Here is a 27,881-nt window from a genome sequence, read left to right as displayed (position 1 = left end):
TCGTCCTTTCTGCCTCTTGATGGGACTGAAGGCTTAAAAATAATTAATCTAAATGCTACACTCAATTACTTAACTGCAAAAATATAATATGCCAAAAATATATAACCAGACTGTGTCTACTTTGATAATTTAAGCAGAGGAGTGCCAACCCAGCAGCGATCTCTTCTGCAGGACCAAGAAGGAGTTTAATTACGAGCTGGTAGGTCATGCAGCTGCCAATAATCTGGAGGGTGTTGACACTTCCGGCTTGATGGATATCTAAATCTAGTCTTCGGCTGCCACAGGAAATCTCCTAGCTTCTCTCTATCTGGCAAAGAAGGAAGGCAGGTCCAGGTCTGACTGCTCAAGTGTCCCAAATGGGAAGAAGAAGGGAGAGCATGAGGGCTCTGGTGCATCAGGAACGTGCCCCTAGGTCCCCAGCCTCCAGAGTGGGGCTCCTAAGGTCAGAAACCGTGCTATGAGGTTCTCTGCTGCCATCAAGACCTAACAGGATGGGGGCCCATGTCAGGCTCTGGGCACCATAATACAATCCTGTTTGATTAAAAGAAATTTCTGGTAATGAATTAAATAGACCCAAGGAAAAAAGGACACGGTGGCAATATATTCTCCTGGCACCCAGCACACAGAGGGGAAGAGGGGGAAGAGAGAAAGGAGACATAAATAAAAGGGACTACTCACTAGGGCTTTTTTCTTCAGCAAGGTCACAGGCACAGAGCAGGTCAGAATCGATTGAGATGGGTTTCTGCTTAATCCAAAACTTAGTGCTGGCTTTCTGATTCGTAACAGGGTCTATCTCTATTTTGTCTCCAGAGATACCTGTAAGGCCGGGGGGGGGGGGGGTGAGGATAAGGGAAGGACAAAAAAATAAGGCATAAATGTGGAAAGTGTAAGTGATTTCAGTGTAATCATTTGACCTGTTTTGCAAATCCTAAATTGGATGAACAAGAGCTCTTTCTTAGGGCTTTGGGGAATGCCACGGGTTTAAGACAGACATAAGGAGACTCCAACGGCACACAAAAGTTGCACAGCCTGGTTTCCTGGGTGGGTGAGTTGCGGGGAGAAGCCACTAAAACCCATATAAAAAGGTATTAAGAAACATGCCATCTTAGATGTACCACAGATACAATAGAGAGTTTACCTACATATTGTTAACCCTACATAACACCTTGATTGTAATGAAGTAAAACATAATGTAAGGTTCACTAAAAAAACAAACAATTTTGATCAGTAGTCTTTTTTCTGATCTAGAAAAATCTTACACATTAAAAATAGGAGAAATCTATCTCTTCCCTTCTCTGCTACTAAATAATTATGCAAACTATATTGAGAAGTCGTCACAGGAGGATCAAAGGGTCCTTTACATAAAACCTTCCAAGTTCAAGTCTTGGAGCCTGGCTTCAGTCTGTGGAGGTCACTGCTTCTCCGCTGAGGGAGAAACAGCACTGGGTGTGAGCTTTATGCAACAAAGGCTTTATAACAGGAATCCAGCATGTTAAATACTGGCACTTCAGGTTCCATTTTCAGAGCTGTGAAAGACATAACATATCGTACAGTGACTGGAAGCAAAGGTGTTAGGAGAACAAAGGTAATACCAGGGATGAAAGGTGTCCTGGAATAACCGTGGCAATATATAGCAATTGCTCTCCCAGTGTTACTGAGCAGTATACTCTCAGCTTGACACACACATATGATCTAGGCTGCATGCTCTCTTTTTCCTATTTTACTGAAAATCAAGGAATCTGTTTATGAAGTAAGACAAAAACCTTCAATATGCCTTCCAGAGTGCGCCTCAGAGAGAATCTTGAAAGTAATTAATATTTAGGTCATAGTTTAAAGGTCAGGGGCAAAGTGGAAAAAAGCAAAATCAAATAAAGTATGAGATAATTAAAACCACAAATGTACATCCTGTAACAAAAAGACAATCAAAATTAATACATTTCATTCCAGGGGTCACACTCAGAAATTTTTCAGTACAACACGAGAAAACTTCGTAGACCAAAAGAAAAAGCAGATAAAAGAAACAGCTCAATTAAAAAACAAAACTACAAAAAAAAAAACACAAAAAACCCAAATAACACAATCACCACAGTCTGAGAGCAAATTTAAAATTAAACAAGAAAACAAATATAAAAAAAAATTCTAGTGATATGGTCTGCCACATATTCCGTTTCTATTTTATTTTATGAATAAAGAAATCTTAAATAGCAGTTAGACAAAGGCAGGAGGCCAAACAGACAGATTCCAGTAGAGTCTTATCTGCTGTCTTCAGAAGAGACAATGCAGTACAGTTGCTTAACCCTGGTCATTACTGTGTAGTCTTTGGAAAAGATGAACAATTGGTATTTTTTATTAATTGAATGCTGGAATTTGACATTAGACATATTTCAGGAACACCATATTTCAATTAGGCATAATGTCATAAGTCCAATGGACTCTGGTCGTTCAGGTCTAGATGATTTCAGGAGGGTGAGAATGTATCAGGAGACCAATTTTATTACATTTCACTTAAAATAGATTACGACTACCCAGTTACACTCTTCCCTCCATTTGGTCATTAATTGTAAGAGATCTGGACATTTCTATAGTTCCCTGAAAGAAGGAAAGTACTGATGCCATAGCTGTTGGTAGCAAGTGGTTTTTTAATTTTTTTTGGTCCCCCCCTCTTTCTTCTGCTTATTTTGACATTTATAAAAGTCAAAAAGTGAGCAGAGCAAAATAAATGTGCATATCTCTTATGTAGAATAAACCCTGCCCCATATTCCTTTCTTAGCAAGAGAAGAGGGAAAAAAAGCATCACTAGAGAGGCACAGCTTTAAAATTTTGTTCTACGGTCCTGCAACTCCTGAAGCTGTAGTCAGTCAATATTGTTAATGTACCTTGTTAATTTGATAGGATTTGTCAGGTAACTCCACTGGAAAATTATATAAAACTGTTCCAGATGAAAAGATGATAGTGACATGAATTAAAGTGATAGAACAATAGTGGAATATAAACCAGAAATGACACCCAAAGTGGCTGTTGATTTATTGCTATACTGAGTTTGGTTCTGGGCTCCCATGTATATTAGTGCTACAAATCTGGGTCCATTTAGCAGAGGGATGCTCATACATACATCACCAGCTCCTGCTCCAAGCCAAGGTCACTCCCCATGGCATCAATCTTTTCAACAGAGCCTACTTCACAAAGCAGGACTTTTGTAACCATCTCAGATGTAACAGACTCTCATCCTCTTTCATCTTTCTTTTATCATGTAAAGTACACTTTAACTTCTATTATTTTTATCTGCAAATTGTTACTGTAGAGTTCATCCATTTCTGGCTGTATCTCTGCATCAATTGCATGCGCTCTGCATGGCCACAAGAACACTTTCCCAAAGACACCCTTTCTGGGGGTTATTGTGCAGTCTCTGTTCGCAGAGGGGAACCCCAATCCTGGCGTTTGGGGATGAAGATGTGGGAGATGAATGCATTAGGTTCAAGATGGGCAGGCAGGTGGAACATCATTTAAACAACTAATGTGCTCCCAAAAAGTTGCCTGTAAATCAGATTTTTTTCTGAATCAGATCACATTTTCCCACTGACTTCTAGTTCCAGAGACACTTTATATTAATTTTGGATTGATCTGTAATTGGCAGGGGCTCCCAACACTTTAGTTTTAAATTTCTCTGCCCTGCAGGCTTTCAGTCAAGTAGTTAATGATCTGTAAAATACTCGCTGCCTAGAGGAGTCACTATTTAAAGGAACCTGTAGGGGGAATCTTTCCTGATGGGAAAAATCCTTTTGTACATTAAATAATTTCACCTTGCTTGAGATGTGTGAGTCTTAGCTTCTTAAAGCAGGGCACACAGCCCACAGGAGCTGATCTGCTCTTGATGCACAAGTGACAACCCTCTGCTTCCAGTTTAGGAGGGTCTGTGGCAGTCTAGCCTTGGAGCCCATTCTCCTCAATGTACCTAGAAGCCACTGCTGAGTCTCCAGAACTTCGGCTGGAAGCAAACAGAGACCTCTTCTTCTCTGCCTGGGGAGCTCAAGGGGTCTTTCTTGGTTGGACAGAGAAAGTAGCCTGGAGGAGAGGAGACCAGTTAGGAAGCTGGCACAACAGTCCGGGCCAGGGGCAAATAAGAATGAACATTATTACCTGGCACCAAATACATGTTAGCATGGTTAGAAATCCTTTGTGTGTATTGATTCAAATCTCAGGACAGTCTTATCACATTGGTTACTATATTTAGCCTTATTTTATAGATGAGAAAACTGAAACACAGGGAGGTTAAGTAACTTGCCCAAGGTCACATGGCTAAAAAGTGGCAGAGCTAGAATTTAGAGAAAGTCGGGAAATTTGCTTCCAGAATCTGTTCTCTCAGCCACTATGCCATTCTGCAGGAACTATGCTAGGGGTTTTATATAACATGCCCCAGGAGGGGTGAAGGTGCTTGTCCAAGGTTGGGGAGCTTTTCCGTGGAAAAGCCATTTTATACCCAGAGCTACTTACTTGGTTCCCAAGTATGGTACTTCCCACTGCTTTGCACAGCCTCATTCAGTTAAGTCCAGATGTAATAAGGAATTCTGCTTAGTTTAGTCTTTAGTATCCTTTTTCAATTTTTACCAATGAACAAACACAAACATTCAAACGTGCTGATAAATGCACACGTGCTTTTGTTCCGACATGGCAACATGGAGCATGAAAGCCTATCAATATTCTTCTGTATGACCACTGAGCACGGTTTTAATGTCCTTGACAAAAGCTTTTGTTTAAAGTCATGAAAGAAAGGCAGGTGTGCTCCTTAAAGTGTCACTTGGGCACTATTTTTAAGTAATTCAAACTATAAACATACATCCAAGAAAACAAGGGAAGTTGGCTTTTGTTAAGTTTACATTTCTCCAACTTAAATGGCCTATAGAAGAATAGTTAATCCAATCATGATGGAATACAACACAACCATGAAAAAATGTGTATGAGAAAAGGTTTGACTTGGAAGAATTCTTGTGAGGCTAAGTGAAAAGCAGAGGAAAAAGATATTTATAGAAAGGAGATCTAATGGATATGCTCCAAACTGGCAACAGTGGTCAATTCTTGCTAGTAGAATGATATCTTTTCCTTTTCTGTTCTTTTCCAAAACAGAAATTTCACTCAAAATAAAAACAAACATCATTTTAGGAGCTGACATTTTCTTGGTTTCTATTTCAGGATTCAGTACACCTGCCTAACTTTTACAGTGTGGGGAAGGGAGTAAGCTGAATCCTGTGATTGATAATTGTTGGGCTGGGGAGACTGGGGACCTCAAAGTGGCCGACCGGAGGCCAGCAACCTCCCAATAACGCCGCCCCACTCCCATCTTCCCGCCAACGCCGCCTTGCCGCCCTACCCTAACTTAGCTTATGAAACCCGTAACCCTTGCCCTAACTGGAAAAAAACAAAAAAACAAACCAAGACCCGGAAAAGACCGAAAACCTGAAAAACACCATCAAATAAGGAAACCTCCCCCCATATTTCCTTACCAACCCTCCTGCCAAAAACTCCTTATAAACCCACCTGCGACCTGCCAGGGGGCGACTTCCCCCGTGACGTCCCTGCTCTCTCTCTCCCCTGCGGGCCTTGGAACCTCTCCTGAGAGCGCATCCCATTAAAAGCCTGTTTCGACCAACTTTTGCCTGGCCTCTCTATTCCATTTCACTACTGATCAGATTAAACCTGACATTTGGTGCCGAAACGGGAGGAGATCAAGGCCCCACACTGGTGGGAAGCCTCTCTCTTCTCACCCCCCAGGCTCAATGGCCCCCTGGGGGTACTTTTGACTAAACTTGACAATAATCATGAAAACAGCCCTAAACGAAGACCAGTTCCACTTAGCAGTTCTCAAGCACCCAAGTGGCTGAGCTGCTGGGAAGGGCTCCCTCCCATGGCTGCATTATAGCCACCCAGGGGGCCACTCCCACAAATGGTGCCTGGCAGGCTCTACCTGACCAGCTGTGGGAAGTGAAGAAGACAGCATGAGGGCTGGCCTGAAGTGGACAGGGTCAGCCCCTTCCCTCAGAAATAAGGGAGGCCACTTGTCTTCTTTTACCAGTTCTCCTCCCCTACCCACTTATCCATGGCCATCCGTCATGACCTTTTCATGCTCCCACTTCTGACAGCTTCCAGATACAGTGAGTCAAACTTCACTGGAAGCAAAGTATCACGCCAACTGTCAAAGGCAGAAAGCAATGCCTGATTGCTGTCCTATGTCAATGCCAGCATATAAATCCTTCCCTAACAAGACAGCTCAAAATAAAGAAAAATGCAACTCTAATGTATATACAGCAATCTGGGGAAACTATTTGTCCAAGGCTTTAGAGTTATCACAAGGAAACCCTCGTCTGTTTTAACTAACCAAAAGATTTCCATAAAAGGAAATAAGCATGTATATCATCTTCTGCCAAGAGACTGGGTACCTACTTTGGGCAGCCCGTGTGCTGAGTCCTTTTGTGTAGAGCGACTTACTGACAGCTTACCACACTTCTGACCAGGAAGGCAGTAGGAGCCTGTTTTATAAAGGCAGTAGTACAGATTAGTTAGGGATAGAGACTTTAGATTTAGAGTCTTGAGTTTGAGTATCAGTTTCCTTACTGCCTAACCATGTGACTTTGGGCAAGTTACTGTAAAATGCTGATGATAACAGAATTTACCTCCTGGGCTTTTGTGATGATTAAATAAGACTTGTAAAGTGCTTGGAATAGTGCTTAACATGTCACCGGTGACCTATACCACAACTTCTCATGACTGTCATTATCAAGGAGTTAGGCACTGGGCTAAGAGATATGACACAGACCCTGCAATGAGGGTCTGGAAAGGAAGCTCACTGGGCCCCAGGAGGGATGTGAACAAGAGACCTGCCTGGCCCTAGTCTAGAGGCATTATCTCTGGGACCTGCTCTACACCCCAGCCTTGGAAGCGCCAGGATCCAGAATGAATGTCCAACTGGGGAGACCAATATCTTCAACCCTATGCATCCCTGTAGTAATCTCCCATCACCAAGGGTCATTCGCCATACTTCTTTCCCGCAACCTCCAGGAGTTCAATTTGACATTAGAAAGACCATTCTCACACCTGGAGCTGTAAAAACATGTGCTCGGGGAACCCCCTGCTACCCCCACCCACCTCAGCTGCACCAAAGTCTCTAGGTCATTAGTTTGGGGATCTTGATTTTGCTGGTACATTCCCATTATTGTTATCCTGGGCGAATGTACTTCTCCCATAGTAAGCTTGAGCCTTCTCCTCTGTAGAAGGGGGTACTAAACAGAACTGTCTTCCAGAATGTCTTGAAGATAGAGTGGCATAAGTATGTAAAAAACTCAGTAGAGTGCCTGGCACATAAGAAGGCTCAATCAATTATTAGTAAGATTATTAGAAATGAACTGCCGAAAGGTGAAATGATGTACTTACGCAGGGTAAAATCAAGTCAGCAAATGGCAAAACTGGGCTGAAGGGCAGATCTATCTGACCAAATCTAGGGTGTGTCCCGACAAGCCTGCTGCTTCCTATTGTTCCAGAGGCTCATGCCTGACTCTCAGGAGGCACAACCTTCCCTAAGGCACGCTTAAATGCCCTTCCAAGAAGCTAAAACACCAATTTGGCAAAAATTAGGGCATTTAACATTCTGTGCCTCAGTGTATTTCCTGAGTTATTTATTTGCTCAGACATCATGAACTGTGCTTCATTCATCAATTTCCCACAACTTTGAATCTAAGACTAGAAAAGCTCCACTGTTGTTAAATCCTGGAGTAGCTTTTTATATAATTCTACAATCCTCTTGTCTTCGGGTTACCTAGAGTCTATGAAAGCCTGGAAAAGCCCCTGGGAGTGCCACTGAACAACTCTTTGCTGGAGTGGATTGTGCTGAATCCACATAGCCAATCGATAGAATCCACAGAGCAGTCAGGGAAGTCTTTGAGACTTGTCTGAATTTACACACAGGATCAGATACAAAGGCTGTTTGGGCTTAATGAGACCTCAGAGATCACCTAGTCTGGGGCTTACATTTTCCATATTAAGAAATTGAGGCTCAGGGTGGGGATATGACTTGTCTGATGTCACCCATTAATGACAGAGCTGTACCCATAATTCATATCCCCAGACTATCAGGCCAGGATTTAAACAGATCAGTTCTCCTGTTTCAATGCATTGTTTATATAGTGGGTATATTCACATTGTGATCAAATGCATTACAGTATGAAAAGCACCGTTGTCCTTAGGGACCCAAAAATAGATGACAATATCATATTTTGGCCACAACTAATGAGACCCAGTAGAGCCTTACCTTCTTGAAATCAAGTGGGGTACTGGGACCTAGAATCAATAGTTCCATTCAAGGGCTAACCATCTAAAACCTTTTGGGAACCACCGCTAAGAGCTGCCAATTCCAATGTGTGGTCAGTTGGGGACTCAGTGACAAGTCTGAGTGTACTTGACTAGGCCATTATCCTTGGAATGAAAACTAAGGCCCGAACATGAATGAAATCATGAATGTACAGCTGTACTCGGCATAGTGCTCAGCACAAAGATGAGCTTACTGAATGAGACCTGGGACTGTTTCAACCAGTAACAACTGTCCCTGGATGAGGACTAAGGTCTCTCTGTGAAAAAGGTGTTTACAAAGATTGTCTATTAGGGGCGTTAGTTTCCCAAACTAAATATTCTCCTGGTAAATAGATACTTCAGGGGAGCTTACAGTGTCAGTTAGGAAGCAGTATGCCATCTCCTAAGAGAATTTAAGACATTACTTGTAGAGTGGGAAAGGACCAGCTCTTCCTCATGTTCAGGTCCTGGTACACCGATGGAGCTCAACTGCCAAGGCTGAGGGCATGGTAAAAGGAATACAGAACCTTGATGGATGCTCCTGTATCCTACCCCCATTAATTTCTTTATGCCAGTGGCTCTCAACTTTTCCAATTCTCAAGGCTTTCTCAACCATCTGTCCTCCTGATACATTATCCTTAGTAACATTAGATTATTCAACAGGTGTTCTCAAAAGGGTAGATCTGGGAGCAGGGAATTAGAGTAAGGTACACAGTTAGGAAAAACCCTGAGTTTCTGACATTCCCTATCAGGGGATTTTCCCTCAATGCAATCACTGCATTAAGCACTAATGTGATAAGGAACATTTTCTGGAGGCAGTCTTGATAGTATTTGTCCTGCTATTTCATAAGCTCATTAGCACCTGTTAAGCTCTATTCCAAATTTTGGTTCAGAAAATGCTGTCACAACAGGGATAGAACAGTCATGTGATACTAGAACTGCCATCCTCAAATTACTGAGTGGACCCCGGGATTTTGGAGCTAAGTGTGATGAATGTCTCTCATGATCATTTTTGTGGATCTGAATGGAGGAGGGTATCTCCTTAGTATTCAGTAAGAAAATGAAACAGAAATATGGAGGGAAAATCTATCTACTGCTAAGAACCCACATTTCCAAATTATGTAATTACTTGAACTATACTCCATAGGTACCCCAAATGGAAAATAACAGGGGCAAGTATTTTTTTCATAGAGCCACACAGAGCACCAGAGTGAGTAAAAAAAAATTAAAAAATAAAAAAGTGCAGGTCACAGCTGTTTGCTTTCATTCATTTTGTCTTGTGTTAATGTGCTTCTTAAGTTTGCATATTGCATATTAAGAAATGGCACTGTAATGAAGTCTTCCTTTAGCACTGGCTTGTAGGTATTGGCTAGGGGGTTAAATAATAACTGCAATAGGACAGATAAACCAGGGAAGACAATAGATGGCAAATATGCTGCCTCTCATCATTCTCAGGTCCAGGGCAGGCATTTTTAATCAATCACAGAGTTTCTTTATGTTGCCCTCAGACACAGCTCCCGATGCTGCCTCAGCATAATGCTCTGGGCAGCCATTACAAACTTGACTGGAGTCAGTTTATGAGATGAAACCTCTCTGCCTTCTCTATGGTATATGCTATTGTACTTGATACTTTTGACAAATAACTACTATGATCACAAGTGTTATGATTATACATATGGATTGTTTTATGAAGAGATAGTGGAGGTAACCACAGAAACTTTCAGCAAGATTATTTTATGATATAGTCTTTAACTGTAAATCCCACACAGAATCTGTTTATCTTACACAGAATGATGTTAGGTTATATATGCAATTATGACACAGATGGAATTCACGGTATATTACACGGTATATTACAGATTCAGTAATCTATACCTTTGGTGCTATGGGGAAGGTCTATGCTGACGAATGACAAGGTGAAGGAATTCACACAGTGTCACAACCATCAAAGCACCAAGACCCTGTAACGGGGAAACAAGGCTGACCTGCCCAGTCAGTAAAAATAAGACTTGGACAAAGAGATAAGGGGCAAGAAAGTCCGTTGAATACTGAAAGGCTGCATTTCCCAAACCCCACAATTAAGGGGAGATTCTGAGCTAGCAGGTCTGGGGATGTGGTCAGGGACTTGGGTGATTCTGATATGCAGTCTGGGTCGCAATCACTACTCTAAGGTACTATGTAAATAAGAAGTATACAATGGTGATATCTTGGTCCTCTTTGCTTTCTTATATGGGTTTCTGGCAGCCCCTTGGCTAGTGCATCATAATTCACCTTCCACCAGGCAGCCAACAAATACTTACTGATAGTATACTATAGGCTTCCTAGATTGTGGCTGGCACTCACCATCTGACCCTTTTAGTTTGATTTTTTCCAAACTTACTTCAAGCTGTCAGCCTTGGCATGTCTGGGAAGCACATATGTCTTAGTGCCTGATTCTACGGTCAGGCACACAGGATCAGACACATGGGAGATCAAGTTAATGGAAATAACCTCAGCTTGGTATAAACTCAAGCAAGGTCTACACTTAAAGGTACCTATACATTTAGGCCCAACACAGATAGGAAGCAGACAAGATGAAATATTCCAAGAATGTTTTTGAGAAAGAACAGAATGGTTAGGCATGATGGTTTTGCCTGGTAACCTTTCCAGGCTGACAGAGCAGGGATGGTGAATAGACTTCAACTTAATTTAAGAACTAACTTCAACTATGCAGTAGGGATTTCTTATAGGGATATGTTAGAAAGAGTTCTGAGGTCAGGTCTGGGCAGTGACTGACAAACACTGTGAATGGAGGATGGACTAGTAGCAAGCATGCTCCACTGACATGGACCTCCAGATGCTAGGGCAGTAAGGATGTGCAGGATATTTGGAAGAGGCCAACAAGTAACCATTTCCTTTGTGAAAGCAAGTTATTAATGACTGAGGCATCCACGGCTTGACGGATTGGGTTTGTTTTAGGGGATAGGCTTCAGTCCAGTTCTGTTATTGGGACTGGATATCCCACTGCATGTCCTGATGGCTGGGAGGGAGAAAAGAATGTTAGTGCTTATTAAGTAATAGCTATGTGCCAGTAAACACTAAATTCTCTGTATACATCACATTACTTCATTTATTTCTCCAAGTCTTGATTTTTTCAGTCATGAAATGGGAGTAGTATCATCAGTGTTCTGTGTGGATTAAATAAAGGTGATGGAGTGAAAGTTCACTGTATACTGCAAACTGTCTTAGGACTACAGAGCACTAGTGCAATGACAATTTGCATTTAAGGCATAGTATGGGTTAGGTGCAGGACTTAGCCTTAGGCAGTCTTATGGTCTGATCTCAGCTTCATTACTTAATAAGTAATTGTTCCCTATATCCCCTCATATAAAAAATGCAGATAATTTCAGTACTATCCAATAATAGTGATATGATTACAGGAGACAAGACTGTAAGAGTGATCAGCAAAGTACCTGGCACATAACAAGCACTTGATAAATAAGTACCTTTAAAAACTGTAATTCTTCATGTTAGTATTATTTAAAAAGATTAGGTCTTTGCCACAGGTTTCACTAATAGATTCCAAGAAAGTTTTTCAATCATAGAGAAGTCTGGTGGAAAATCCATTTAAGTTTGGGTCTTGCAGATCCATGTTTGAGTTCCTCCTTGCCCGACTTTCTCAGAAGCAGATGGCAGGTGGTAAACTGGGAGCATGAGCCACGGCTACCCGATCAGGAGACGAGCAGACACTCGTCTGTGTCTGTGATGGCCCAGCGGAGCCTGGGAATTCTGCTTGCTGCCGGGTGCTCCTATGTCCCACTGACTCAGAGCGGATGGGGAGTTTTCTGTGGAATCAGCAGGGTTGCTGGGGAAATGCCACACACAGACACTTACCACTTAGAAGAACTTGCCACAGGGGGCAAGTGAAGTCTCTGTTCTGACTGACACAGGATGGATGAGTGGAGGAGACCATCCATCAGTGTCAGGAAAGATCTGAAGCACCTGGCTAGTCAGTTGAAATAAAATAAATTATTTACTGATCTCAGAATCCAGCTGCTCACTCAAATGCTCATAAAAGGTGTGCAGTTTGCTGCCCTGTACTTTACAGTAGATTCAGTTTTGGAACGAAAGAATTCCTGCATCACTCTGCAGGTTTTTGTTGTTACTGTTAAAATGAAAGGATGTTTCCTGCTGTGCAAGGAGGGAGAGGGGGTTCTAAAGTTATATGTGGAACTCATCTACATGGTGATGGGAAATGAGCTTTTTTTTTTTTTTAAGATTTTATTTATTTATTTGAGAGAGAGAGAGGGAGAGAAAGCGAAGCATGAATGAGGGGTTGGGACAAAGGGAGAGGGGAGAAGTGGGCCTCGATCCCAGGACCCTGAGACCACGACCCCAAATGAAGGCAGACACTTAACTGAGCCACCGAGGCAGCCCAAGAAATGACCTTATTTATTCACTGCATGGTATAGTACATGGGTGCAGTATATGTAACTGTCACAAAACTCCTTAGAACTAATTAATTAAATTTCTGTTTATGATGCTAAAGATTGAGCTTAGATTCATAATTAAAACAAATATTCTGGCAACTTCTGTTTAGAAGCTCCATGGAGAGTTGTGGCTCTCCACCAGAGGGTCCCATGTGTACCACTGGAAACATCCAGAGGTGACTGGGACCTGGCCTCTAGCATACTTCTGAGAGCCACTGCTCTAGGGAGAGATACCTGCATTACTATCAACATCCATTTCTACCTGAGAAGTCTCCCCTCCACTGTAGCTACAAGTAAAACTTTGCCAGTAGAGCCACCACCTAATCTGACAGATGCGGTTAATTTCAAGATGGTAGACTAGCATGGAAAGCTATGGGCAAAATAGATGAGAGTGACAACAGCAACACTAAGATAGGCCTCCATTCAGAATACACCTTCTAGGGGACACTTTTATTCTATCTTGAAAGGTAAATGTTATAATTCCTATTCTATAGATGACAAAAACTAAAACTGAAAAGAGAAGGGATTTGTCCAAGTTGATACTGCAAGTAAGTGGTAATGCTGAGATTTAAACCCAGTCCCGACTACAGAGCTAGGGCTCTTCCCACAGATTCCTTAGTGGGTCTTTTCCTTTAAGTGAATATACATGTGAGAATCTTTTCTGCCTTTGGAAAAATGTGTGGGAAAGAAGCTCATGATTTTGGTTATCTTTCCAAAGCATTGCTTTTCTACCTTGGGAATCCGTGGATAGGATGATGCTCACCTGGGAAAATCCTTGCCTTGTTCCCTGGCTGCAGTCAGGCTACTTACTGGGTTTCTTAAAACTAGATTCACTCTGGGGCACCTGGGTGGCTCAGCTGGCTGTGTCTGCCTTTGGCTCAGTTCGTGATCCCAGGGTCCTGGGATGGAGCCCCGCACCAGGCTCCCTGCTCAGTGGGGAGCCTGCTTTTCCCTCACCCTTTGCTTACTGTGCTGTCTCTCTCTGTCAAATAAATAAATAAAATCTTTAAAAAAACAAACAACAACAACAACGAAAAACTAGACTCACTCCTTTGTTCCTGGGAAGGTATTGTAGGCAAACACAAACTAGATGTCTGAATATCATTCTTATTTTTAGTAAACTTTTAATTGAAAATATACCAACAAAAAACAAAACAAAAAAAACCCCAAACAAAAAAGAAAATATACCAACAGAAAGCGCATGAGTCCTAAGAGTATCTATAACTTGATTTTTCCACAAAGTCTAAACACTCATGTAATCGGTACCCAGATCAATAAATGAAAACTTACCAGTATCCCAAGACTCCCCTGCAGTCACTACAGCCTCCTCTCCTCCCAGATAACCACCATCATTACTTCTACACAGTAGATTACTGTATATTCTTGGAAGGCAGTTATGCTCACCACTATAGCACCAACACTATTTTTTGTGTATTTTTGAACGTTATATAGTAGAATAATACAGTATATATCTTTCTCCCTTTTTTTGAATCTGGCTTTTTTTTGAGTAGCCTCATTATTTTTATTTCTATGAGAAGAGCCAGCAAGAAAGACACCAAAGATTTTTATGTTTTAAAAATCAACATTATAAAAAAGGTTTTTTGTTTTTGTTTCATTTTTCACCATTTTAGATACTTAGCATTTTGTTTGTTTTTGTGAGGAGGCAATAACAGGTCCAGAAAGGGGGAAAAAAGGTGGGTTCTATGTTTTGGTTCAAAGTTACTGGGTGCTAAATTCATCTAGTTAGTTTGTTAGAATCACCATCTTCTTAGCAGCTGGTGTTTATGGAGGCCTTGCTATGTGCCAGGTGCCTTCCTAAATATTTTGCACGTGTGATGACATTTCATCCCCATAAGTACCGCATCTATGAGATAGGGACTACTGTCTTCACTTTACCAATGAGGAAATTGAGGCTCTGAATCATTTGCCTGTGGTGATGCTGCTAATACATGAGCCAGGGTTTGAGCCCCAGCTTCTAGCTCCAGAGTCTGTCCTCTGAGTGCTCCACTAACAGCTCTCATTTGCAGGAAGTCTGCCACACGCCAGGCCCTGTGCTAAATGCTTCACATGGCTTCTCTGACTTGTTCCCCAAGGCAATCCGAAGAAGCTGGTGCTACTGATATTCACATTTAGATCGAATGGACTCAGGCTCAGCAAGATGAAGACACTTGTCTGGTGCAGCTGGCTCCTGGCAGAGCTGTGATTCAGAGCTGCTGTGAGACTGGTGCCCCTCTCTGACTTACTCAGCTGTACTGTCAGTGTGTTTCAAGCTCCAGTCAGTCAGGTTGGGAAGGAATATTTGAAAAGACTTTCTTTTTTTTCTTTTTTTTAATTTGGAGAGATTTTTGAGGCTTAATACAAATTAGCTAACCTAATAGCAACATTACAAAAGACTTTATTAGGAAACACAAACAGAGCATTTGTGAGAAACCTTTAATCAGCAGGCCTCAGAGCTGGAGTGCAAACTTCCTCCCTTCACACATAAACAGCTGAGGCCTGGGAAGAGGCAGTGTGGCAGAGACAGGTAGCAGGGCCAGGGTATGTGTCAGCTCTCTGACTAAGCCTAGCATCCATACCTACTCCCTGCTCCTTCCTTAAGGAGCAGATGCACTTAAGTTGGCCAGACCAGGATTCTGTTCCTGACACCACTACCTACCTGGTGTGTGAGCCTGGGCATGAGATGTCACCTCACTGGCACCTCATTTATCTTCTTTGCTGGATGGGGAAGGTACAAATACTTTCCTTTTAGGTAGTTCAGTAGTGTATGGAAAGCACTTAGCACAGTGCGTAATGCACAGCAGATACCTATAAATGACAGCCGTGATGATGATGATGCAATATTGACTCCTATGATACTTTATCTACTCTTGTTATGTGTAAGTCAAAACAGAAATTTAGCACTTAATTAGAACAAATTAATCCCAAATATTAATTGAAAGTTGATTCTCAATTATTTGGAGGATCTAAATGTAACTTCTGAGATCATTAAAAAGCTTCCTGAATAAAGGCATGAATGAATAAGCAATGAATTCACCTGAGTAAAAAAAAAAAAAAAGGCAAGTGGCAGAGCTACCAAGCAGTTCTAAGGATAGCATGTAAGAGAATTACAGAATGATAAGAATTATGGAACTTCACAGAAGTCAATCAGTTTGAAGAGTCTCAAGTTAGTTCTATTTCTAATCTTCTGCTTCATAAAAAAGAAGACAAGACAGAGCACTCAGGTGGGAAAAAGGAGGTGCTTTATATTTCACTGTTTAAACATTTTCTCTGAAAACAAATTACCATTAGTCATTCAGGTTACATAAAAGTCGGATGTTGTTTCTTTCCCTGTGTCTCTGCTGACCACTGATACAAAGGGTCCGTCTGATCCATCACTGGTTCGTGCACTTACCTAACTGGACATCAGTTGTGAATCGTAGTCTGTGGATCATGCTGACTTTGAATGACTTGTAATGGTGGCTGCTAAGCATATCCTGTACTGTAGCTATGTCAATTTGTGAATCCTCCTCAAAAACTCCGTCTGCCCTTGAACCTGGGGAGGAAAAAGCAGTTTAACACATAAAGATACATGAGGCTTGGCAAATGGTGTCTGCTTAAAATGCTTTGGGATAAATTAAAATAATATGGGCTATTTAATTTGGAGAAGAAAAGGCTGAGCGATGACTTAATAATGCCATTCCAGTAAACAGAGAATGGTAGCATATTCATCATTCAACAATTAATTCCACAAACACTGCCTATTCTATGGCAGGCCCTTGGCTAGGCAGCAGGGATGTGCAAGGATAGAAAAGCTGCTGTTTGCCAGAAGCTTTCTGTCTCCGTGAGAGTAAGTTAAAACCACAAAAGCATGGGTGGTCACACTTGTTTCTTTTCTTAATAATAATTTTTCCAATCATAAAAGTAATCTACACTCTTGAAGAATTCTCATGCTTTCCAAGATCCTCAAACTGTCTGTTCATCAGCTTCCTGTCTTGCATCCCACAGTCTCCACTGGTGCGGGCACGAGCCTGCTCTTGCTGGGAAGGCTGTAACAGTCTCCTCACTGGCCATTTGGCCACAGATTCCCCCTGCAATCCAGCCACCACAGGACTTTCTGATTCATACAGCTTTCTAAAGCTTTGATTACTTATTCATTCATTTGATATTTAGTGAGAGCTTTGTGCATGCTGAGTACTCTGATATGTGATACTAACGAAAATATGAAGGCTGGTGCTCAAAAATCTTCCCTGACTTCCCATGGCCTCCTGAATGAGGCACTGTTTTCAGCCAAGCAATCAAGACTGTCCATAATCTGGGATCCCTGGGTGGTGCAGCGGTTTGGCGCCTGCCTTTGGCCCAGGGCGCAATCCTGGAGACCCAGGATCGAATCCCACGTCGGGCTCCCGGTGCATGGAGCCTGCTTCTCCTTCTGCCTGTTTCTCTGCCTTTCTCTCTCTCTATCATAAATAAATAAAAATTAAAAAAAAATAAAAAAAGACTGTCCATAATCTGGCTGAAATACAATTTTTCAACTGTACTTGTTATTTCTCATCAATACCTTCTTTCAACTCCTCCCAAATTCCTCAGACTGCACACAAGTCCACGTTTTTCTACTCCTAGGCCTTTGCTCATATGGAAGTCTTGGCCTAGAACACCCCTTCTAACCTTACCCTGCACTTGTCAAAACTCCACTCAGGACAGCTCAAACTCTACCACCTCCTGAATTCCACAGCAGTTTTGGTTTATACTGCACTCTGGAGCCAGATCGACTAGGGTTCAATTCCTAGCTCTGCCTCTAACTTGCTATATGATCTTGGGCAAGTGACTTTATCTCTCTGAGCCCCGGTTTATACCAAGCACAGAATACCAAAATGTATTTAAAGAATCTAACACATAATATACTTAATAATAAATAGCAGTCATGATTATTTTTATTCTACTGTCATAGAGGACCACATTCAGCCTTGCACTAAAATTGCTGAGTGGTTGCACTGGCCTAATTTAGAAACTTTTTGATTGTCAGTAAAGTTTCCTCATTCATCTCTGTATTTTCTGCAAGCAGTACAGGTAGCTGGTATGCTCTTGCTAAATTCTGCTAAATACATACATACAAACTATGCAATACAATACATAAAGCACCAGTGTATATGAGTGCTTATTATACATCAGGCATGGTGCTAAGTGCTTTATACATGCACTTAAGCATCCTAACAACCTGGTGGGCACTAATTTTCTGTATTACACAGATGAGGAATCTTAGGCTTTGGGAGGTAAAGTTATGTGCCCAGGGCCACACTAAGCAAGGCTAAATTATTTCCTGTCCCCCAGAGTTTAACATGTGGTCTTCTGAAGGTGCAGCTGCTGGTGCCATTCACCACTGGAATGGGAGCACTTGTATAGCAGAAGCCAACCAGAGCAGGGTGCTCTAAGCCTTGTTGTGCTGAATACCCAGAGATGGCTCCACAAGGAAATCCAGAGAGAACTCCTTGGGACAGTTGGAGGAATGGAAAGCTCTAGATTTGGGTACCAAATGGGAAAATTCTGTTATATAACTGGTAGCTTAACAATTACATGCTTTTCCTTCCCAGAGGTATTGCTTACAGGGTAGCTTTTAAGTCAAAGTTGGTTTCTGATGCCTTTACCTTGAACTCACGTATCAGGAATTGTGTATTTGATTTCCAAACGCTATAATTTTTCCCAGCTAAAATAACTCCATCACCTACAATAACGCTCTCCCCTCAATGAAGACACAGCCTCACCCTTAATGGGCCATTTATTGAAGGTCTGTGATATGGTCCCATCTTTGAGCATCTGTGCATATTGTCCTCTCTCCCCCACTTCCTATTCCTCCACGTCTTCTCCCTATTCTCCCTGAAGACCTTAGTTCAAATGATACTCTAGGGAAAGCTTTCCTGACCCCGGGCCCCCATGTCTAGGTTCAGCTCCTTTTGAAACTGCACCCAGTATTTTCTTGCAGAATGTTGTCATGGCTAGTCATCATTTATCTCTGCCCCAAGACAGCAGGCAGAATGACTGCTCTACTCACCATTATAGCCTAGATCCTGCTAGTGTCACCATGCCCAGGATAAAGCAACGCCTCAATAAAAATTTACTGGATGAATACGAGCTGCCATGTCCACAGGAAGGTGGCAAGAGAGGCTGAGTGACTTAACCAATATTAGATCGCTAGGATCAGAAGAGTTGCACTTAACATCTATAAGGGCCATTAAGTTACCTTGTTACCTTCCTTTGGGACACCTATAATTTTGGGCAGAGGTGCCATCATTGCAAGCACTACTGTTTTCTAGTAATGTCCATCTCTTAAACCAAGAGGCTGGCTAGAATTCACAGTTTCAAATAATCATTCTCTTTCCCGATATACACTTAACTGAAACAGAACTGCAAAGATGTGTTTATTTCTATTTTTAGAAACCTTTAAATATGAGAGTGGTGGAATTTTAATAAAATGTTAAAATCTTTTGTTTTAAAGATTAGTTAAAGCCATCTTATCTGAGAAAATGCCATTATTAGGCATAACTTAGCTCAAGAACTTCTGTTTTCTTTACTAATATAGTATTTTCTAAATATTTTAGGTATTTGATTTGGAAAGGGGTAACTGCTCATTATGCTAAAATGCCAATTACTGAAAAAACAAACAAAAAAACCCCCCCCCAAAAAACCCACCTACACTTAAGAGTTTTACATTTTATGATGTTGGATTAAAACCAATTTAAAAATTACTGTAACGCGACATATAATTTTTTACTGAGCAATTTCAATGCCAGCTGCTAATAAAGCATCTTAGCTGTAAATGATAATTCAGATGCTTTTAGATAAAGTGGTGCATAAATATGGCTGGAAATTGATTTAGCTTCTTACAGAAGCTACTGAAGAGTGACATATTTTGTTTAATACACCAGCTAATGTAGTCCTAAAAGCTCAAACAAGTGTCAGTTTTCATCCTAAATTTGCTATGGGAGATTAATGAAAACTTTATATTTTGCTGAAATGTTAATAATGGGCAGATGAGATGATAGGATTTTAGTAGAGGTCTTAAAGATATGGAATAACCAGCAAGTCTTGTCAATTTCCTTATATTAATTTTGTTCAAGACTTATAAAGCTGGAGCTGGCTCAACACACTAATGATTCTTGCACTGACCTCCTACTCTTCAACAGTATAAATTCATATCCCATTTGAGGATTTAAACACCCCTGATACTGGGCTAAGTTCTGAGCCCAGTCCCACAAGACAAGGGGTGTATTTGCTTTTGTGATGAGAAGGGCAACAACATCTGGGAGAGTAGGAAGGGAAGGAATGTCCCTGTGCTCACTTCTAGTATCTGCCATTCACTCCCAAGCAGGTCATCTGCCAAGTGGGAACAACTTCTGGTCTCAGAGTTATGCCGCCATTTTTCAAAGTAGGCTCAGGAGCACTGCTGCTCAGAGGGGGCATGTGTGTGCATATAGATCAGTCAGCCTTATAACCTGCAACTACTCTCCCCATGCCAGCAGGATGCTAGACTATGGAGGCACACTGGTGAGGATAAGGCAGGGTTCCTGATCTTTAGGAGCTTACAAACTTGGTATTAGGAACACAAAGAAAACAGTACAAGGCAGAGAGAAGTACCCAATAAATGGTGCATGCAACAGACACTTTATATCTAAAGACATACATCTGAAGCAGAGCATGATACCAAAAGCACGTTTTTGGACCAGAAAAGTTCTAAGACTTTACATATATACCTTTACTGTTTGTATCCTTCCAGAAAGGAGTAAAACCAACCATACATCAGCACTATACCATTTGCATGTTAAAATTATTAATATATATCAACTTCACATTTAAAAACCCACTTATGTTCAAGAGAAGACGTTTTTATCTACTCAAAGTAAAAAAGAGAACAGCATGTCCTAAAAATAAACATATTTAAAAAACCACTCCCAAACTATTAATTTAGTTGAAACACAACCCTTTGGTATTTTGTTAAATTAGCAATTAAAAAGGTCACAAGCAATTAAATGAAACAAAAGCCACACTGTGTTCATCTACATTAATGCTGAACTGGGTCTCCTCCTGAATGACAAGATAAATTGTAATGGTGCCTTCAAAGACTTCACAATGTATTTTGTCAAAGTCGGGAGTGTTAATGTCTCTATGTGCCATGGATTACCATAATGTATTGTGTCAAAACGCTCGAGCTGCAATAACTCATAGATGTATTGTGATAGATCAAATTTTGGGGTGGAGCCTAAAAGTGACTTGCGCACCAGGTGCTCGGATTGGACTGACACCAGGCTTTGGAAGAATGACAGAGAGCCCAAGTGTAATTTGTAAATGTTTGAGGGACAAAATTTAAGGGGGAAAGGAGTGCAGCTATCTAGAGGAAAGAATGAGAATAGAAGAAACAGGAACAACACCTATCTTTTTTTTTTTTTTTTTGGAACAACACCTATCTTAATGGCAAAACCAGGCCTGGGCAAGAGGGGATGGGAGGGAAGGAGTAGCCGGGCAAAGTCTAGGGCCTGCAGAAAAGAAAGGGGAGGGAATGGCTGAGAGAGCCAAAGGTTGGGAAGTGGTGTTGGGACTTAATAATACTGTAACACAGAGTTCAGGGATATAGGTTCAAATCCTAACTCTGATATCAAGGGTCAAGAGTGGCTCAAAATCTTGCCCAAGATTCCATTTTTGGGAAGGGGCAGAGCTGGGACAAATCCGTTGAACTCAAGTCCACATTCCTTCTGCTGTGCTTCTCCTTCCCTTCCCACCTCACTGCCTTCCTACAAGCAGCAGCAAGGAGAGAGACAGTGTAGGTAACTGTAAACTCTAAATCACTGGTTCTCAAAGTATAGTCCAGGACCCACTGGATGGGTGATCCCCAAGAACCATTCTGGGGGTCTAGAATCTCAATACTATTTTCATAATATTAACAGTGAGACATTTGCCCTTTTCATGCCTATTATCTTACAAGGGCACAAAGTAATAATAAGTGCACAAGTTCAATGATATGGTTCTGATTCCACATTGGAACTAACCTTTAAGAATCAATCACTTGAGTTTTGGTATATTAATGAAAATTAATGTCCACTATTCTCTGAAAAGGCTACTGAAATACTCCTATCTTTTCCAACCACATATCTGTGTTAGGCCAAATTTTCTTCATATACTTTAACTGAAACAATATAGTAGACTGAATGCGGTAGATATGAAAATCAAGATGTTCTATACAGCCAGACATGACAGAAATTTGCAAAAATATATATAAAATAGTGCCACTGGTTCAGGTGACTGGTCAATAATTTATCTTCCTGATGGAACAAAAATAAACACTCTTCAGAGAAAGAAAATGGAAAACAAAACAAAACTAAAAGAAAATATAGCTATTTTTCATAAAAATTTATGTTAAGATGTAGTATTTTAAAAGTTCTCAGTGTTTATTCTTAATAAGTAGATGTAACCCAATAAACAAAAGCTCTTTAGGATCCTCAATAATTTTTAAGAGTGTAAAGCAGTCTAACACCAAGAAGCTTGAGAGTCACTGCCTTTACTGGTTCTTATGCCATGTTTTTCACTGTCCCTGGACATTCATTTGGACAATCGTGATGAGACATGAAAGTATAGTTACAGCTATGCATGTGCTATATACCTGACAATAAACACAAATAGAAAGCTGAGGTGATCAGACCAAGGCTAATTATAACTAAAATTGTTTTACATTTAAAAAGTGTTTTCAGGGGCAGCCCAGGTGGCTCAGCGGTTTAGCGCTGCCTTCAGCCCAGGGCGTGATCCTGGAGACCCGGGATCGAGTCCCACGTCGGGCTCCCTGCATGGAGCCTGGTTCACCCTCAGCCTGTGTCTCTGCCTCTCTCTTTCTCTCTGTGTGTGTCTCCCATGAATAAATAAATATATAAATCTTTAAAAAAATAAAAAATGAATAAAAAGTGTTTTCATATATGTGATTTCACTGAAACTGAGGGAGACAGAGGTACGTACACGACCTCCTTTCAGACAAATGGGAACTAACCATTAAATCAAGGCTCAGATGAACTGTGCTACCAGCAGATGTCTTATGTTCATAGATACAAACTACACAAAACTTCAAACTTCATTTTATGGTTCAGTGAATCTTAGACCAAGTTAAAAAGCTTGAATCTTGTTATAAGTTAAAGCATTTTCAATCTCTCTTCTCTGAAAAGATCTATGCCAACTCTAGAACTCAACCAAAAGACGATGGACTTTGTTACATCCTCACCTTTAAATTTTCTGTAGTGTGATGATGTGGTTGACTAATCCTAGCAGGTTCACAAATAGTCACCCAGCACCAACCACAGCTGTAGGACTGTGCTTGTGCTTCAGGAACAGAGCAGAATGGCAGGATTCTCAGACGATAGAAAGGGGACAGGAAATCCACAGAGGGAATAGTATGAGAAAAATAAGTTCACAAGGTGTGAGCACATATATAGGGAATGGCAAGTGTTTACATTTGGTTGGAGCAAAGAGTGTGTGAAGGGGAATAGTGGAAAATAAAATGGTCAGAGGTAGAGGGGGATAAATTCTTCAAAGGCAGAGACAGTACCCATGTCAGGACCCGGCACACAATAAAATACTGCTGTACAAATAACTGACTAAATGAAGAGGAAATAGGGGCGTCTGAGTGGTTCAGTTGGTTAAGTGTCCAACTCTTGATTTCAGCTCAGGTCATGATCTCAGGTCTTAAGATCAAGCCCCTCATTAGGTTCTATGCTGAGCAGGGAGTCTGCTTGAGGATTCTCTCCTTTTCTCTCTGTTCTTCCCCTCCGTACACATGTGTATTCTTCCCCTGACCCTGTCTCTCAAAAAAAAAAAAAAAAAAAAAAAAAAATCTTAAAAAAAAGAAGAAAAAATAAACCATCTCTGCCCTACTTTTTGTAAATTTATTTTTTATTGGTATTCAATTTGCCAACATATAGAAATAACACCCAGTGCTTATCCCATCAAGTGCCCCCCTAAGTGCCCCCCACCCAGTCACCCCACCCCCGCCCTCCTCCCCTTCCACCACCCCTAGTTCGTTTCCCAGAGTTAGGAGTCTCTCATGTTCTGTCTCCCTTTCTGATATTTCCCACTCATTTTCTCTCCTTTCCCCTTTATTCCCTGTCACTATTTTTTATATTCCCCAAATGAATGAGACCATATAATGTTTGTACTTCTCTGATGGACTTATCTCACTCAGCATAATACCCTCCAGTTCCATCCACGTCGAAGCAAATGGTGGGTATTTGTTGTTTCTAATGGCTGAGTAATACTCCATTGTATACATAAACCACATCTTCTTTATCCATTCATCTTTCGATGGACACCGAGGCTCCTTCCACAGTTTATTGTGGACATTGCTGCTAGAAACATCGGGATGCGTTTCATTGCATCTGTATCTTTGGGGTAAATCCCCAGCAGTGCAATTGCTGGGTTGTAGGGCAGATCTATTTTTAACTCTTTGAGGAACCTCCACACGGTTTTCCAGAGTGGCTGCACCAGTTCACATTCCCACCAACAGTGCAGGAGGGTTCCTCTTTCTCCACATCCTCTCCAACATTTGTGGTTTCCTGCGTTGTTAATTTTCCCCATTCTCACTGGTGTGAGGTGGTATCTCATTGTGGTTTTGATTTGTATTTCCCTGATTCTGCCCTACCCTATCTTTTTTTCTCTCCCAAAGTGGGGCTTGAACTCAATCCTGAGGTCAAGAGTTGCATGCTCCACCAACTGAACCAGCCAGGTACCCCTGTCCTACTCTATCTTGATGCCTTATTGCTATTCTCCACAAGGAACAATTCCTGGACTTTGCTCAGGTTATACCATTTGGCCAGAATGTCCTTCCCATTTCTTAAAATGTATATACATCAAGGTCTAGTCCAGAATATTCACTGATCCGTCTCCTGAAACCTTGTAGTCTGAGGCTCTAATGATAAGTATGATAAACATCTGTACTCCCCTTCTATACTATAAGTTCCTTTGAGTGCAGGAGCATTCTATCCTACAGAGAACATAGTAGGTATTCAATAAATGCTGTTGGTGATAGGAACGAAGTTTGATGCAACACACGTTGACCATAATAGTATCCAAGTTTGTATACCATCTCTGTATTTACGTTGGTTAATAGAACCTCATACACCATTCCTAGTTTTCCATTCAGACAACCCACCAGACTGAGGTCCTGTCTCAATAACTACAAGGGCAGCTAACATTTACTGAGTGTTTACTATACGCCAGACACCATGCTCAGCACTTTAAATACACTACCTCATTTAATTTCCCCAGTGCTCTTTTGTTGTGTAGTATTCACTTTTTACAGGTGAGAAAAATGAGGCTTGCAATGTCATCCTACTAGTACAGCCATACAACTAGCATAAGCTGGAACTTTGAAAACCCATGTCTGAATAATTCCAAAAATGTGCCCTAAACCAACACATAACCCTTCGAGTAGAAATGTTCCTCGGATAGGCTGTGAGTGTGCAACTCCATGGGCCATAACAGTATCTAAGGAAAACACAATCATGTCTGGCCTTTCCAGAATAAGGAATCAGGGATAAAACCTAATTCTCTCTGCTCTCTGTGTAAGACTCAAAGCTAGCTGCATAAGTGAGTGGAAGAGAAAAACTCTCCCTTTGCTATCTACATCCATCACATTTTTTTTTCCAAAGGCCTTTAAAGTCCCTAAAGCTTCATAAGCCCTAAACTTCTCTTCTATTAAACACTTCCCTTTGGCAACTAGTCATTTTTCTAGTCTCTAAAAAATAATCAATAGGTGATATATACTATAACACACACATGCGTGCATGCATGCCCTCTGCAGTAATCTTACCAAAGCCATCAGGATCACATAGTAGGATATGCCCTTCACTGAATGTTCCACGCTACGACCAGGGTAGGGATCCTTGCTGTCAGGGCCTGATTAAACTCTTGGAGTCAGAGCCTTTCCACAGGGAGATTTCAGACCCTCAATAAATCAGGGTAATCTTGTTTTATGAGATAAACAGAAAGAAACAGTTTCCGGTTTGTAGAATTTCTAAAAAGAGCAGGACACAAAACCAGGGTCATTAGGCTCTGCTTTCTAGATCCTGTGCATCCCTCAGTCTTTTATTTATTTATTTATTTATTTATTTATTTATTTATTTATTTATTTATTTATTTATTTATTGATTAGTCACACACAGAGAGAGAGAGAGGCAGAGACACAGGCAGAGGGAGAAGCAGGCTCCATGCACTGGGAGCCCGATGTGGGATTCGATCCCGGGTCTCCAGGATCGCGCCCTGGGCCAAAGGCAGGCGCCAAACCGCTGCACCACCCAGGGATCCCGCATCCCTCAGTCTTAACTTTCAGCGCTCTTGCCCTTGCTCATTTCACTCCATTCTGTTTATTCCCAAACAGGTCAAGCTCCTTCTCAAGCCTTGAGATGAGCAGTCCCTTGGACTGGAACATTCTTCCCTCACTCACTAACTCTTTTTTCTACTTCCTCAAGAAGTTTTCTCCTTCTCTTACCAACTCCTGCTAGCTACCTTTTTTTTTTTAAGACTTTATTTATTGCTTCATTAGAGGGAGGGAGGGAGGGAGAGAGAGAGAGAGAGAGGCAGACACACGGGCAGAGGGAGAAGCAGGCTCCACGCAGGGAGCCTGACTTGGGACTTGATCCCAGGTCTCCAGGATCACGCCCTGGGCCAAAAGCGGTGCGAAACCACTAAGCCACCCGGGATGCCCATAGCTACTTTTTTATACCCTTAGTAGTACCTATCACTGTGAGCTCCATAATGTGGAGCTCCTCTCTACTGTCTCAACACAGTGGCTGGCCCTAGAGGAGGGCACCATCAATGTTTAGGGGATAAATAAACAAATGTGTGCCAAGAATGAAACTAATCACCTTTTAGAGGATAAAGTGACCATCCAAGGGTCTAGACCACTGGTTCATTATAGGTTTGCTAAGTTAGGTTGATGACAGAATTCTCATCACTTCCTCTTCCTGCAATGTATCTTTGTTACTTTGTTTACTGGGGGAAACACAGTAAAAGGAGCCTGGGCATTTTTGACAACTTCCATGACAAAGTATCTAAGAACTGTAATATTTGATCAACACTGAGGTGCCTCTCTCTCTCTCTCTCTCTCTGACTCCAGAGTCAGAGACTGAGGGCACACATGCTAGAAGAACCCCACCTCCTATCAGGGAATCACTGCAGAAATGTCACCTGATGCATTACCAAACCATTAGTCAGGGGCTGCAGGGCAGATTCTGGGGCCAGGAGCCTACCAGAGGGATGCAAATCCCTGTGCCCTCACTTAGAGCCCATACAGGGTTTGTGGCTCGTCAAACATGTTTCCTTACTGCTTTAATGTACCAGTGTATCGCTTAATGAAAGTTCTTAATTGTAATTCAATTAATTACATACACAGAGTCCCCAATTACATTTTCCAATAAGACATTGGCTGTGGTACAGGTCTAAATGCACTTAACCAATTTCAATATATTAAGACCAATTTCCCTTGAATACTAATTACTACCTAATGATAAAATGAAAAGGGGGGAACTTTCAAGAAAGGGAGAGGGAAAAGTGCAATTCAGACATTCATTACTAAAGAAGGAGGTGTGGACAGGGCGTGAGTCTGCCTCTGGACTAGGTCAGCACTGGTTTTTGCCCCAGGTACCATGTACCCTTGGTGCTGGCCATTGTCAAAGGAGCCTGCAGGAAGTCCGAGAGCTAGTGAGAAAACTGGAGTAACAGGGAGGGGAAAGCCACCACACACGTGCACTGGCCATGGTGCCTAGGCCAGTTGCGTGCTGTCTTGGGCACACAGACAAATACTGGGCCTGGCCAGAACCTGCATTGTGCATACACCTCACCCTGTGCTCTTAGCATACACGATATCATCCTAACAGCCCTACAGGACAGAGGTTACCATCACACTGGTAACAGGTGGGAAATGACGTTCACAGAGAACAACTTGCCCATGGTCACACAGTGCCTGCAAACATCTTGCCTTTTCCATTACAACATGTGACCAACAGCCGACATTAACCAGAAAGCAAGAGGTGCCAACACTCAGGTATTCTTACACTGGGGACAATATTTCTGTTT

The 27,881-nt window shown here is 41.6% G+C and overlaps 1 protein-coding gene across 7 annotated transcripts in view; it reads right to left on the bottom strand.

Moving 5' to 3' along the window:
* The window catches only part of MAPKAP1 (MAPK associated protein 1), a 256,321-nt gene that overhangs the window by 28,711 nt on the left and 199,729 nt on the right, over positions 1-27,881 (bottom strand). For all 7 annotated transcript variants that reach the window (XM_055321976.1, XM_055321966.1, XM_055321986.1 and 4 more), the window contains 2 exons: positions 16,195-16,335; positions 679-816 (listed from right to left, as the gene is read on the bottom strand). In XM_055321976.1, coding sequence (XP_055177951.1) covers positions 679-816; positions 16,195-16,335 — 279 coding nt within the window. The remainder of the gene's footprint in view (positions 1-678; positions 817-16,194; positions 16,336-27,881) is intronic.

Source organism: Nyctereutes procyonoides, unplaced genomic scaffold, assembly GCF_905146905.1.
Source record: "Nyctereutes procyonoides isolate TBG_1078 unplaced genomic scaffold, NYPRO_anot_genome, whole genome shotgun sequence".
NCBI classification, from domain to species: Eukaryota; Metazoa; Chordata; class Mammalia; order Carnivora; family Canidae; genus Nyctereutes; species Nyctereutes procyonoides.
The sequence above is the reverse complement of the archived record's forward strand: the minus strand, read 5'-3'. Positions and strand labels throughout refer to the sequence as shown.